The sequence below is a fragment of the Pyrgilauda ruficollis genome, unplaced genomic scaffold, assembly GCF_017590135.1.
Source record: "Pyrgilauda ruficollis isolate IOZ18807 unplaced genomic scaffold, ASM1759013v1 scaffold141, whole genome shotgun sequence".
NCBI lineage: Eukaryota > Metazoa > Chordata > Aves > Passeriformes > Passeridae > Pyrgilauda > Pyrgilauda ruficollis.
In genome coordinates, this window is record NW_024512655.1 from 298,862 (window position 1) to 314,350 (window position 15,489).

At 43.3% G+C, this 15,489-nt stretch overlaps 1 protein-coding gene across 2 annotated transcripts in view; it reads right to left on the reverse strand.

The window, feature by feature from the left end:
* Window positions 1-178: 178 nt before the first annotated feature.
* PEX14 (peroxisomal biogenesis factor 14) overlaps window positions 179-15,489 on the reverse strand; it is a 67,410-nt gene continuing 52,099 nt past the window's right edge. For both annotated transcript variants that reach the window (XM_041460289.1, XM_041460290.1), the window contains 6 exons: window positions 14,913-15,035; window positions 8,693-8,778; window positions 7,968-8,070; window positions 6,632-6,729; window positions 3,441-3,532; window positions 179-2,035 (listed from right to left, as the gene is read on the reverse strand). In XM_041460289.1, the coding sequence (XP_041316223.1) occupies window positions 1,573-2,035; window positions 3,441-3,532; window positions 6,632-6,729; window positions 7,968-8,070; window positions 8,693-8,778; window positions 14,913-15,035 (965 nt within the window). In that variant the 3' untranslated portion in view covers window positions 179-1,572. The remainder of the gene's footprint in view (window positions 2,036-3,440; window positions 3,533-6,631; window positions 6,730-7,967; window positions 8,071-8,692; window positions 8,779-14,912; window positions 15,036-15,489) is intronic.

Below are 15,489 nucleotides of genomic sequence, written 5' to 3' on the forward strand. Positions count from 1 at the left end.
GCTCACACCACTGCCTCCTGCTGATACTGCCTAGGAGCACTCAGAAAAACAGCCACAAAGTCCTTTGGAAAACATTTTAGGAGGACCAGATTTCTGCAACCATCCCTTTCCCCTCCCTTGACCACCCTACGTGCACATTTCTCCCCAAAATAAGAGCCACAGTAATCCAGTAATAACCTGGTGTTAAATAGTGGTAACTCATATTTATTACAATTATATACAATCATATTTTATATTTGAAATCTATACATGATCACACAGACGAGCACACTTGCTTGGTGAGGACAGTAAGACTCAGTTGTTACAAGAATTGCTCTGCTAAGATGCTCTGATGCAGTGAATAGGATCATTGGACACCACCACTTCACCAGCTGCAAACACAATGCTGCAAACTGTCAGAGGTTTAAAATTCACTGGTTTGTGTACAGCCCAGTGGGGCAAAAAAAAAAAAAACAAAAAAGGCTGGACTGGGCAAGAAGGGCCAGTGGTTAAACCTCAGAACTGGAGCTGTTCTCTCTGCTAGAGAGACTGCCTTGCTGAAGCAGGTGCCTGTCACTGGAGAGGTACCATTTATGATCATTTTTCTTCTCATTTAGGGAGGAAAAAGGCTAAAAACCATTGCAAATATTCAGAATTAACCAACTATTTCAGCATCTGATTTCACCCCATTTGTTTGTTTGTTCATTCATTCATTCAGGGCAGCTATAAATAAAATAGATGTCAAAAACTGATGTGAGCTCCCTGTCTTTGGAGGAGGAAGGGTAATAATTGGGATGAGCAGAGTCAGCTTCTTCTAAAGCCTTTTGCTGGGGAGCAATCATCAACAAAGCCACCTGTTCTCATGGATTTCTCTGTGGCCATGACACCTGGACTTGGACCCTACCAACAGGCCACTCTGATGAGTGTCAGCATGTGGAGTGGAAATAGCATTCTTTGGACCCCACAGAAATTCAGTGTTTTTACATGCTAGGTAGTTTCAGCAAATTGAGGCTTGGCGTAAAGCTTAGAAGAGCCAAGACTGAGATCTGGTGAAGAATTTGAGGTTAAAATGTTCTGCTGGGGTTTTTTTGGTTTGTTGGGTTGTTTTTTTTTTTTTCCAAGAGAGTATCAAGTAGTTTGAGAAATAAAACAGAGTTATTTTGGGAAACAGAGAACTGGTTTGGGCCTTATGTGGGATTAAAGGCTTGTGAAATCAAGGAGCTCAGGACAGACTGGTTTCTGAAATTGGAGAGAAGGGCTCTAGGATGCAGCAAGAGGCCAACTGCTTCTGTAAGAGGGCATATTGTGTAGCTGTGGTGCGTGGTAAGGCCATCGGTCTGCCAGCCCAGCAGTGACCCCCGCTCACGGGAAGAAGGGCTGGGTGGGGAGAAGGAGCCACTGCAGGACTGCAAAGCCCTGTGCTGAAACAGGGCAGTCGTGTTGCTCACCGAGCAACCACGACCCTGCTCAAGGCCAATCAAGGGGGAATCACTGCAGGGAATGGTAGCTTTTCTCTCCACAAAATGGGAGAGGCACTGGGGACAGTGCAGCGGGCCGGGGAAGATGTGCAGCAGCAGCAGCAGCCAGGGTGTCTTAGTCAATCTCATTCTCGTTGCTGGCCCCCTCAGGTCTTCGCAGCTTTTCCACCTGCTCATTAATCTGACCATCCCCTCCTCGCCGGTCCTCAGTCTGGACACCCAGACACTCCTCCTCATCCACGTGGCTGACATCATCATCCTCATCGTCCTCCTCCTCCTCATCATTCCTTTTGGTTTCCCGTTTCTCCTCCTCACCCTGCACCTCCATCCGCACCTGGCTCGTGACGTCGATGGCCTTGGTGGCCTCCTCGGAGCTCAGCAGGTGGCAGCTGACCTTGGAGCCCTCGGGGCTGTGGTTCTCCTTCACGGGGGAGGACGTGGTGGACTCGTTGCTGACCGGGGAGATGTCACTGCTGCTGTTGTGGTTGGCGACAACAGGGTTGGAGGGTGAGCTTGGCTTCACTGGGATCTGCCACGATGGGATCTTAGGAGCTGAAGGGGAGGGAGGGAACTGCCTCCTTGGGGAGGACAAGAGGGAAAGAAAGGGGCTTTTGTTAGAAATACTGAGGGGTTTCAGCAAGACTGAAACTGCAAGTCTCTTTGCCATAAATGAGCAAAACCAAGGCCACTTCACTTCTCCAGAGAGATTCTTAAAGTGCTTTACAAGCACTCAGCAATCGAGCCTGTACACAAGGAAAACATCCCAGCTGGGCAGTCTGAAGCACCAAAATGATCTGATTTGGCCAATTTCACAAAGTAAGCTAGCACTCAGGAATGCTGCCTGTGAAAAGACAGGGGTGTCCCTTTGTAAGACAATCACTAATTAATTGGTACAGAAAATTCCCACTGGAGCAAGAAGTCAGACACACCAGGTGCCTGAGCCAGGGAATTTCACCACCTGGCTCTCACCTCACTGTGATACACCACTGTTGCATTCTGGCTCACTGCAATCCAGAGCCTTTCTCCCAGCCCCAGCATGCACTTTACATGTTTGGGCCAGGCCCTGGCTGCCACAGACTGGTTCAGCTCCTCTGACTTGAATGGAGTCATACCAGCTTGCACCAGCTGGAAAGCTGGCCCCGAGTCCTTTCCAGCTGGATTTTAAGGATATGATACCAGCAGGCTAATGCCCAGTACTAACAGCAGATTCCAAGTGCCAAAGAGGACAAATATAAGTGCAGGGGGAGCACTGGTGCCCTCAGAGAGTCATCCATCATGAAGGGCAAAGCACAAAAGCATGTCTGATGTAGCACTCCCATGCATCCTTGCCTGTGTATGTGAAACGTGGGAGTTTGCAGATGTCAGATGAAGGTCTGCAAAGGCCATGTGCCAGGGGGTCCTCGTGCCCCTCAGGAGAGCTGGCAAGTGCCACGAACAAGAGCAGAGCAGAGGAAAGCTGGCTGCACTCAGCACTGCCTTCCCTGAGGCTGAAGGGGGAACAGGAGCTGCTCTCACCTCCCCTGCTGCTGCTGCCACCAGCAGCCACTGCAGAACTGGGCTGAGCTCACCCTGTCCTCTGTGGGTGCCCTGCTGTGGCACGATTCTTTTCATCCTGGCTATGCCCTGACCATGAGCAAGGCAGCTGAACTGCACCCAGAAGTGGCTTTCCAAAACAGAATACAGGTGCAGATGCAGTCAATTCCTCAGACTAGGTGAGAGACATCCTGACTGTGGGGGAAGTGCAAACAAAAAGGAAAAATCTTATCAATTCCCTAAGGACTCTGTGATTTAAGGCCAGTTTGAAAAGCATCTTGAGACCTGCAAACAGAAAGTGATAGTGGAATACAAAATGGTATTATTAAAATAGCAGTAACAGGATACAGAGGCAGTTCCTGTTTGAAATGCCTTTCCTCTCCCTGACTGAGGGAATCCCAGAAAGCAGCACTTCCCCCACAACAGTCTGCTCACACACTGCATCCATACCGGTTCAGGAGAAGTCCTTTTAAAGAGTAGATCTCAGATTTCAATTCATTAATATTCTGCGACTCCAGAATCCAGTTGGTGGAAGTTGTGGCCTAGAACGTGAAAAACAAGACATAAAGATCAATATCTGAACTGCAAGATAGTTCACCAATGTCACTTTTTCCTATGTTGTTCAGCTCCCATGTGGGAATTTCGAATCCTGTGGATAACATACATAAGCTCCATCAGTTCAAATCTCTCAGATGTGAGCAAAACAACCTCCACACTAAGAAGTACTTGAACAGATCCCCAGGTGCCAAGACTATTCAATATTTGCTTTGTGTTTGGGAGACTAATCTTGTCTCCAGTCTTGCCTCCCATGCACAACCACAGCTAAAGCATCTCAAGGGGACATTTCTTTTTTTAGGGGTCCAGCACTTGTGAGAATTCAGGCACAGCTGGGCCAACTCTGGATGTCTTCCACCAGCATATCAGACAGAGAACAATACACAGAGAGACAAACCAAGTAATTTGGCACTGACCCACTGAATAATTTCTAGAGAAGAACTAGAACTAGGGTCCTGAACAGCGGTGGGACTTGCACTGAATCAGGTCCTTTACTCCTTCATGTGACTGAACTTAGCTGAGGCAACAGATTTGAATATTATATATTAACAACTGTTTTAAAACCATTTGCTCATTTCTCCTAAATCATGAAAGAAAGAAGCAATTATCTGCACTCTGTGGCATTTAGAGGTGGGCTGATAAATACATAATTCAAAGTTGCAAAAATTTTCCTTACTTGATCTGAAGAATTAGATCTATGCTTGAGTTGCCAAGTCCTGTCTCCAGAAGCAGCTGGACTAGGCACCATCTCTTGGATATTTCAAGGCAATGAGTGCAGTTTTGTGGGGATAAGTAACTCATGGAAGCCTGGTACAGCTGCTGTCAGAATTGCATCAGAATTGCCACAGGATATCAGGCAGAAATGAGAGTAAGTAACTGAGGATAACATGCTGCAGACAACACTTTTGGCACTCTTAACCCTTTTGGGAGCTTGAGAAATGGGAGTTTTCTAAGCACAGATTATGGTCTGTGGTTGCCCCATCCTTTTGCTCCAGTAATTCCTGTAGCCATGAGACCAAAGAATACTCATGCCTGGCACACCCCACAGTAATTTCTGCTAAAAGCCATTAGGAACAAACATACTGGTGAGTATCACTGCAGAGATAGTTGTAATAAATTCCCCACGAAAGGAAGCCAGAATTGGAATAACTAAAAACTTTTCCTCGGCAGTTCCCACTAGATGTAGCCAGAACTGCTTGTTCCTACTTACTCTTAAACAGACTTGAGCTACTGCAGAGTAACCCTGCAGCCAGCACTGCTCACAGTGACTTCTGGGCTTCCAACCCAAAGGGCTGGGAGAGGCTCGGGCTGTAGTAGCTGTGTTTTACACAGATGCATTCCCTCAGGATTCACACTCCCAGCCCTCAGACAGCAAGAATCCAGGAGCCACTGTTCTGGCTTTCTAAGACCTTGAAAGCTACAGCAGCACATTAACAAGGGAGTGATTTCCACTCACTGGCCTGCAAAGGACTCAAATTTCCAAAACACATATGGTGCCAGATGCCTAGGATTTAGAAATAAAATCTGACATCTGGGGCTTTTTAGCCAGTCTCTTTAAAAACAGTTGTAGAAAATTCAAGCCTTGAATTTTTATGTACGTTTTTTAATTACTTAAAGTCCCTCTTTTTAATTTTTTACAGCATGCCAGTAGGAGTTTGAAAAGCAGATATAAAAACTTACATTACAGCTGAGAAAACACAGCTTTTATTCTTTGGTTTGTGGGGTTGCCCAAGTTTTTCTTTGTACACATGAGGTTTAGATATCATAACAATGTGTGCTACCATTTCAGTGCAGGGGGTAGAGAGGGGGGAAGGAAAACTTCTTCAAGACTCTCTAAACCACCAAGACTTATGGCCTTTTTCCTTCTTAAAGCTCAACATGTGTTCTTAATCTTAACACTTAAGACCTGAAAACAGTTTTCCAATTTCCGGACTGGCTCCAGGCCACTGTCAGGCCACAGTTCCCAAGGAAAATTGAAGCAGAGTGTTGTGACCATAAACTGGCTTTCATGGTTGCATTTACAGCTGTGCCACTGAGGGATTCCTCCTGTACAGTGTGCACACACAGAGTCAGCTGTGGCCCACCAGTTACACACCATCAAAGGATCTGCATCAGATTAAACTCTGCTAAGGGGAGAAGACAACTGCTCCTGCTGCAGGTAAAGGGCTCTAACACTGCCTGAAGGGTTTGACAGGAAACTCCCTGTACAGAGAACACCACAAGATAACTGTGAACAATCCTGGCCTTGGACAATCCAAGTCTGTGAGTCAAAGGAAGACTTCATCTCCATGAGACTGCTTCACATTCACCCTGCCTCACATGTCAACAGTTTCTGGCTGATAGAATACTTGGGCCAAGGAGTAAAGCACTAATTCTCACTGCCAGAAAGAAAATCAATTTTGGTTAAAAGTGGTTATTTTATTTACACATGTAACAACACAAACTAGTCAGAATTGATGGTTTTATTGCCAAGGTGAAGTCAAGAGTCAAGGGGAATGGGTCACTGTGTGCCATTAACAGGGTTGTAAGTGAGCCACCTGTTACACTCAGCTGACCAAAATCATTGAAATAAGAGCCCAAATAGTAAGAATGTTTGGCCATTACCTGGATCTGAACAAGTGACTTAAATACAGTCTTTCAAGTGTATGCTTGGCTGAACAGGATGCACAAAGTACAGGAGAAATACAAATGTGTAAAATTACATATTACATATACAAAAAAAATTCTCTGCACAACTGTCTTTGCCTCTTTTGGTCAGTGGACTAACTCCACAATAATTTCATCCCAAATGCAGCACAGAAGATGCAGAGCTGAGACCAGGTCTGAGGCCTCAGACACACGAGCTTCATCCGAAACAGTGAAGCCCTCTCTGAAATCAGATGCATTTCTGTGAGTACCCAACTCATGTCCAGTGCTCAGACCACACCACCCATGAAGAAGTCAAATGCAGAGAAACTGTTTGGGGATATGGCAGAGCTGATGGCTGGGTTGTGAACCCAACAGGAGCTTTCCATCTGCCCACAAAAGAAGCCATGCATGCTCCAAAAGTGGCAATGCTCTAAAGGTGAAGAGTTGGAAGTTGGTACCTTAGAAGCAGCCAGTTCTTGAGTAAGCTCTTGGATTTTCTGTTGCTGCTGGATTAGCAGCTCCTGGACAGCTGCTAAGGTTGTCTGTAACTGAGTCACTGCAAGGGAAAAAGCAGAAGAGATAAACTGAGATACATCCACATACACACTCACCCACGCCTTTCCTGCTGTCTAGCTACAAAGATGCCTCTATTCCTACTATATTTAATTTATCTGTGCCCGCCTGCTCACTTTAATCCATATGATTTATTTGCACTATGGGTAATCTACCTGCACTGCATCTAACCTCCAGTATTTCTAGTTTATCTTTCCATTGTATAGATGTCTATAGCCCACAGTATATCCGTCTAAAACCTCTCCCTTTTAATTATATTGGTTTATGATTTGTACATCTCCCTGAACTTACACAATGTTTGTATCATTTATCTACCTCAGGGCTCTTGCAGGCAAACACTGGGGCTAACTCCAGTCTGGGAAGAGGCTGCTCTCAGGGTTGACCTTAGGGTATCATAAGAAATGAAAGATGCTTTTCTTCTCACTTCAATGAAAAGTGTAATTAGCATCCTCCCATTCTCAACCTATCAGCTCCTTCAATCCCAATATCTATATAAACTTACTGCTGAAAATCATAGTTTCTTCATCCCAACTGATGCACTTTTCCCCTTTTATTTCAAGAGAGCACCCTGTATTCCTACACCCCAACAAACACTGAAGAACTTCTGCTGGACTCCAGCTGTAGAACTTTTTCTACTTTGGCACTTTATCCAAAGCTTCCAGGGAGTAAACAAGCTGATAAAATAAATAAAATTAAAAACTCTATTGGTGTGACAGGTAACAGCCAATCCAGGCCATCATTAGGGCTTTGGGTAATGAACAGACACCCTATAGAGTCAATAACATAGAAGGTGGCTAAGGTCAGAGAGGCACAGTAATTACAGACTCTCCTGACCCTTCCTCGGATTTTCAGATGGAAGGTGGGGAGAAACCACCAAAAAAAAAAGCCCCTGAAAACATCAGAGAAGCAGAAATTAAAAATGAACTTTACAGCCCTCCGAAAGGCTGTCATTTTATTCCCCTTATTAATATTCTGAGGTTGGGAGCCTTTCCGTAAAAACATAATTAATTGAGGCCGTGCCGACAGTAAACAAGCAATTTCAAATTAAACCGAAATGACGGCGGCTTCATTTGCAAATGTGAACAGATTCTCAGAGCAGATAAATGAAGTCACCACATAAAGTGGAGATGGAGGGAAAGAAAAGGGTGGGGGTCTTGGCAGAATGGAGGATACAGGGAGAAAAGCTTTGAGGGGTGAATTGATGGAGTCATTAATCTTTACCTGTCTGTGTCACACTGCCACTCATCTCAGAAATGTTTGACTCAATCCTCTGAAGTTGTTTCCTGTCTTCTTTGCCTCCCATGATGAGAGGGACCAGGTATTTCTGCATGGAGTACAGAAACTTTTTCAGGAAACAGCGATGTGCAAAGTGCTATTTCTAATCTACCTGAAACATCCTCAAATCCCACGCCCAAAATCTCAGCCTTTATCAGAGCCAGTGATCATTTATCCACACATCTGGCTGAGAAAAGAAATTCTCTCTACAACAAGTGTTAAAAGAAGTTGCAGAAGAAGAGTTTTGTGGTTACATTTGTCAGGGTACTGAAAATCAGTCCCTAAGTCTGGACACAGCCATGAAATCTGCCTCATTCTGCCCCTGAAGAGGGTGGACTGGACATAACAGGTCCCAGCTGTCCTCTAGCTACCATGGAACCTTCTGCAGCCACACCCTAGGAACAGAACATGCTTCAACAAGAGCATAAGCAATGGAAATTACCTGATTTCTAGTAGTCTGAGATCCACAGCTAAAAACCAGTTTTGTTTGCTGGCCCTATTTTGACTGTGCATTTTCATGTTAAGTGTCTACATTTCTCAAATATACCAGTGGCAGTGCCAGTGAGAACAGAGATGCTTCACCAGCTTGGAACCAACATGAGCATTTGGACACAAGCAGCACAACATGTTTCTCTAAGAGTACAGGGTGGGAGTAGCAAGGGGCCTATTACCTTGTAGAGCTGGTGGAATCCAAAGGCAATTCCTGCCATTATGATAGCCAAAGCCCCATAATCTCGCCATCTGGAGCCAGGGGGACCTAAAGTTCAGAATCAAGGAATAATCACAATCAGAACTGTAACTGACAACATTTTTGTACATCCATTTTATCAGAGAAAAGGGGAACGACTAACACACAGTGTGCAGGCCTTTGGCTGAGGACATTTAAACATCTGGCCAGATCTCTGGTATTGACTCTGGCCTTGTAGTGTCACAGGGAGAAAAATCACAGCAGCAATTAAAGAGGGTCCATCAAACTGTTTTGCCCTACTCTTTCCTTGTAGAAGGCACTCTGAACCCAGGTAACTGTCTCTAGGGCTGGTAATAGCCAAGGTTAACTCCTTACCTGAACACTCCTTACCTGAATATTGTTCGCCAGTATCATAATTTTTGAAAATGGGGACAGAACCAGAGACCCAAAAGAGTGCAGGAGAAAGGATGGAAGGAAGGGAGTGTTTCAAGAAAGAAGAGAAATCTATCAGGGCAATAAATGGGTTTATGAAAACTGTGTCAGCAATTATGGACCATTTCAATGAGGAAGGATCCAGTGTCTGTCGAGCTTAAATTACACATAGGGACCAAAGCACACATAAAGAGCAGAGAGAAAATATGCAATTAAGTATCTACAGAGAGAGGTAAAGAAGTAGATAAAAGCTTGAGATCTTTAACACACAATGTTGCACAGAAGCTTAGAGGCTCCACAGAGGAAAGCAAAGATATGGTATGCCCTGCTCCTTCAGCAGAATCCAAGATACCTGCAGTTTTCCAGCAGACTTATCCTGTCACCTCCCTCGCAGTTCGCCGAACGAACCTTGCACTGCCCCCGGTTTTCTTTAATAATAAAGAGGATGCAGAATGATCTGCCTAAAGTGCAATGGCAGGATGTGGGCAGAACTGACAAGATGGGAGACCGGTGTGGTCTCCACATCTACATGTGACTACAATGTCTCATAAATGCATTATGTTCTCCAAAGTTTCAATTTAGGAGGCTTAACTGGCTGAAATGGGTGGCCTCTGCTCTCCTTTCTGCTTTGCTCACCTATTGCCATTTGTTGCTGAATTCTTCTACAGGCATTTCATTCCAAAAGTTACCCCTAATGCCAGCACTTAGGGTCTAGAGTATTTGGGTCTGACTCCCAAATACTGGCTCTCAGAGCTTCTTGCTACATTTTAGGACACAGCTCCTGAAATTATCCTCTGGCTAGAAATCCGAACAAATTAAGGCATCTCTGTCAGAACTGGTGAATAGTGTCACCAGGAGTATTTTGGGTTGCTGCAGTTGCAGTTTTGGAGCTTAAGCACATGATCAAATTATCATAACTTTTTAACTTAATGAGTTAACACACGTCAGCTAAGCTGCAGTAACTGGCTGTGTACATGTCAGGATTTAAAATGATCTCTTGCTAATCTTGCTGTGAACCCCAGCCATCCCTCCCACCTTCCCCTCTGTGCTGTGCCCCCACTGTCACTTCTGGCATCTGAAGTCTCTTGGTTGTCCAGTTCTCCCCGCTGAACTTCTGACAAAAAACACCCTTCTATGACAACACAATTTGTTCCAGGCTGAGCTGCTGTTGTACAGGGTTAATTATCTCAGGGGTGTGTGAATCCTGGCCATGGCTGTCCTTGATGGGCTGTCCCAAACTCCCTCCCAGCTCCACTGACCTCCGAGCAGGAAGGAGACACACCTGTAGGAATCCATCTGCTTTGCCCTTTCACCTCACTCATCTCTCCCTCCATTCCTATAATGCTGGAGCTAAGAACATTTTATTGCCCCCTGGTTTTCATTATTAATGAAAAGGGACCAGAATGATCTTTCCTAAAGTTCAGAGAGTCTATAAAGACAAGAAGCTGAAATGCCATTTTACTCATTTTAGAGATGTGTGAAATCTGTCTTGTGACAAAAAAAAAAAAAAAAAAGTGCAGGGGGTGGAGAGAAGAAGTGAGCAAGTGAGGGACGCAGTAAAGGCTCTGCACTGACCACAGCAACTTCACAATGTTACAAAGAATGTCACAGCTCTGCCTAAATTCCACACTCAACCTTTTTTTTCTCTGCAATTCTCTAATCTAAAGCGTGAAGAGAGGCTTAGGAGTTTCTCCATTTTAAGCTCCATGATCACACTGACTGTTTGCATATCCTCAATTTCTCTACATGTAAAACAAATAAAATTCAGATAAAGTGAAAAAGCACTGACAGCCCAGTTACTTTAGGCACTGCAGGAGTAACAAACCATTCTACTAAGAGGCCTTCAAAAGTCAAATGGAAGGGACACAGATGTTTTCTCCAGGTATAAATCTGTGGTTTTGCTAAGTATATTTAATTTCCCCAGCAGTCACTGTAAATGCATTTCCAGAATAAACACTTACTGTTTTTAAGATCTCCATTCACCTAAGAATTAACTTTCCTAACAGCAACTAATTAAGCCTTGTGCATCCAACTTAGGGTCAGCTTCACTAGTATCCAGATTTAAAACTGTACAAACTGATGCTGGAAGAGGTGATTTTCCAAAAGAAAGCAGTGAATCCATGGAAAGGTGTTGGGGGGAAAAAAAAAGAAAAGTTTGGATTCCAGTTTAATTGTAAGAGGAAACAGTCTGTGTTCTACAGACTTCCACATAAGACACAAGGATGGGAAAAAAGTCACTGGAGCTGATTTTTAAGCAGGTGTAAAAACTGCACAAACCCCCAAAAACAGAGCCCATAAATACCATGGGGAACAACACAGACAATACCTGGATGATAAGCATGCAGCTTTGCACACCTTGCTCAGAAACTGCCCTGAGTTTGCTTGTAATTATATGGGTTAGAAAGGTAAAAAATCAAAAACACAAACAACAAATTAATCATTTAAATATTTAAAGTCAGATTTTTGTCCTCACTGCTGGATTAGTGTATTTCATAACACCAATAGCAGACAGCCCTGTTTTTTTACTGGGGGTTCATTTTAGAGCATGTTTAAACTAGTCAGATTGAGTGATGCTTCCAGCAACTAATCGCATGTCAAATAAAAGATATTTTATGTAATAAATTACTGCTACAAGTAATTCAAATGTCATTTATCAGTTTTATTATCAGTCAGGCAAAGTCTTGTTTCTCTATATTAATCAAATCCAAGCTTTCTTTAAGCTTTTTTTTAAAGCAGTTTTGACACCTCTTGGCAAAAGTACAAACTGGAGAGAAGGAATTACTCCTCCAGAACAAGAGGAGAAGTAATAGAGATGGTATTGACCTAAAACACTAGAAATTTAATTATTGCCTCTTCCCCAAAGAAGTTTTTATACCTTCTCTTCAACCAGAAGGGGTTCAGCATACAAAACCTATGCTACTCTGATGGCTTACAAGTGTGCTTTTTTCTTGTTAACTCTTCAAGAATTAAGAAGTATGTATACAGATCACAGATACTTCCAATAAAACATGAGAACATTAAGTTCAATTGTACAAAAGGAAGTATTTAAGGGGTGTGAATTTAAGAAATAGAACAAACTGTGGTGGCAATAGCAGGAGATCAAGGAAGCAAATTCAAAAGGGGTACCCAGGATTTATTGCTGTGACTCACAGGAGTGGGCATCTCACACTTGCATTACTGGCAACATCAGCTTGGCTGTTGCTTCATTCCTGCTGAAGAAATGCCTGAGAAGGTTCTGAACCATCCTGAACTTCTGTACTTATAGCCCACAGTTCTAATGTAATTTTTAAACATGAAGCAGCAACACCTTATGGGAAGAGGGTGCAGAGAGAAATCAGATTTCTTAAAACACAAGCCTGTTTTCAGCACAAAACCCTCCTCACTGCGTTTTGTGTAGAGGTGTCAGAACTACTCAAAAAAACCTTAAAAAGAACCAAAGATATCAAACACAAAGTGGTTCACAGTCTTGAAGACCTAAACTCTAGCAGATCAGGTGTTGCTTCACAAGAAACTCTATGTCTTCTTTGGGGAAGGCAAATACAGCTTGCAGTCTTTTTCAACATGGGCTGTTCCCATCACCAAGTCAGTGTACTCTGAGCAGCCTCTCTGTCTCCCTAGTCATTTAGATATTCTTGCAAACTTCTAATCTAGCAGCATTCCAGCTCAGTGTCACAAACACTCTGTGAGATGATAAGCATAACAGATAGACAGAAAAAGTAGTATCTATCTTCCTCTGTACACAGCAACCCCTGATGAGACTGTGAAAGATAAACTGGCTCAGTAAACTATCACAGAAAAAACTGTCCTGAAGCAGATTTGACCAATTCAGAAGGATTCATTACAGGATTAGCATCCAACTGATGAAATAACCTACAGCAAATGACACACCTTGAAGGAGCACTGAGCCACTGCACAGTCTCATCCATCAGGCCTAGAAAAATTCACATATTCCTTTTGCAGTTCTGATACCATGGAAAGCACTTAATAGGAAGACAACAAAGACAGATCCATCATTAACACCCACCAAGACTACACCAATCAAGAACTGGAATAGGGCACAGATGAGAACTAATCAAAACAAGTATTTTTGTGAAATGAATACCATGTATGTCCAGCTGTTTATTCTTTTTATGCATCCATTTAGAGGTTAAGCTTAAATCGAAGGTCTACTACAAATGGCTAGAGTGGGAAGGAACAATACCTAATGAATTCATTGACACCCCTTCCCCAGTTCTGGGGGCTGCTGAAAAGGACTGCCTCACAGGGAAAAGCTTTGGGTTCAAATTATTTAAAAAGCACCAACCAGATCACAAAGCTACAGCACAAGTTTACAGTTAGAACCCCTGTGAAGGCTTTTATTTGGTGGTATTTTTAGTCACCTTCGATTTCCAAGCATTACAGAATCATACTTTCAAAATGGGAATTACAGAATCATACTTTCAAAATTCTCTTCCAAGCTGTTACTGGGAACATTCTGATGTTGAAATTTTAGTTAAGATTCTTACCTAGCAAGAAGAAAATGGGAGCTGCTGCTTTGAGGAAACCCAAAATAGCAAAAGGAAAACAACCAAAGAGTGATAAAGCTGCCAGGGTTAACAGTGATGACGGTGTTTCCCAGGCTGAACTGCGTGCTTCTTCCCTGCTCTACTCATACTAGTGGAACACTGAAAGAAGGGAAGATTAACTCTTCCAGTACTAGGTTGTGGCAGGAGTTATCTGAATGAGCATGGACAGCACCAAGAGGGATCTGGCCCTGCTTCTACAGCCAGACAGCAGATTTTGCTTTCCCGGCATTTTCTGTGGACTACAGCAGACAGGAATTAGCCCAGGAGGCAGAATTCAGCCCTAGAGTTCACCAGCACACACAATACAACAGCCAGAAATATTCTGCTTCTGAGCCCACTATTATCACAAAAGTTTTTCATCTCAAACTGTGCCAAATCAGAGCAGCTAAAATCTCAAAAGGTAGATCTAGTATTGTCTCCAGCAATAGCAAACCTGTGCCATAAACTAATAAACACAGCTCTAAGTGGAGTGTTACATCAGTCAATATCTGCCATAGAGCTGTTTAAGAGCAGCAACAAAATCCTATTCTTTATACTTGGCAGGTAAGTGAAGTGATTTTCAAACTACCAGACACACATGTGTGCTGAACAGCTTCTTTTGATGGATTTTTAATGGTGTGTACTTTGGTTTTTATTGTTTGGAGCTTAGATACTTTTTTGCGAGGTTTGTTTTAAAATGCAAATATATATGTAAATTTTGAGTCTACGCAGATTATGCTGGGACTCTACAATTTCTTTGAGGGTGCATTTTGTACACAAAAATCATACAATCACATCCAATAGTCTACACAGAATTTCTGCTGTCACCTCAGATTATTTAAGATCAGAGAAAAAAGTTTTCCAAGTTGTAGAAGGGGAGACCGAGTCCCGTGTTGACAAAGTGCTTTTCTGATGTCCTTACAGTGTGTCAGAGTCTAATTTGCATTGACTTTCCACCTTCAGGTCAAGAGGTGTCACAGGCTGGTATGGATGACATTTGTTTGTAGACAGTGATCATTTGTATCTCATTTTCCTTGTGGAACATGATCTTGTCACAGGCATCAACAACCACCAAGTGCATCCAAATAACATTTGGTGTCTGATTCTGACAAAAAGTATGCCATCAGTAGAACTGAAATTCAGAATGCAGCACACAGACCTGTGAACTGCTGCAGGAATCACAGCAGAAAGCAACTGGGAGCAGGTATTTTTCAAAGTGGCACTTACTATACACCACGGGGTGGGGAGGCTGAGCTGGCAGCGGCTGCGTGGAAGGAGCGGGGGACTGCGGCTCATCCGTGCTCGTGCCCGACTGCTGGAAAGCCAGGTCGATTTCTTCATCTGTCAGGCCTGGGGGAGCAGAGGAAATGAAATCAGTTTAGCACCTTTACCCACTTTATGCACACATAATTAAATTCTCAAGCCAGGCAGAACCCTTTCAAGCTGCAAAGAATTTTGGCACTGACTTGAGCAGTAATGCCTCCCCAATTTTGGATTCGCTGGAATGTCTCCCTCTCTCTTTCTCTGTTGCAATTTAACCTTAAGCGACAGAATATTAGCCTCAACGCTGCTTCCAAATGTGGCTCATTCAATTTCCTTAATTTATCCTTGAGTTTATTGCTGCTTTTGAAGTAGCTTTCTATTGCAATTCTCCATTCTTCCCCCGAAAAAAAGATACCATCAACTGCAAATGTGGCTCATTTTAATCTGTAATGGTGTAAAAAAAAAAAGAGGGGAAAAAACTAACAATAATGCATGAAAACAGACAGGGAAACAAAAAACTAATTATTGGGTTAGACGACTA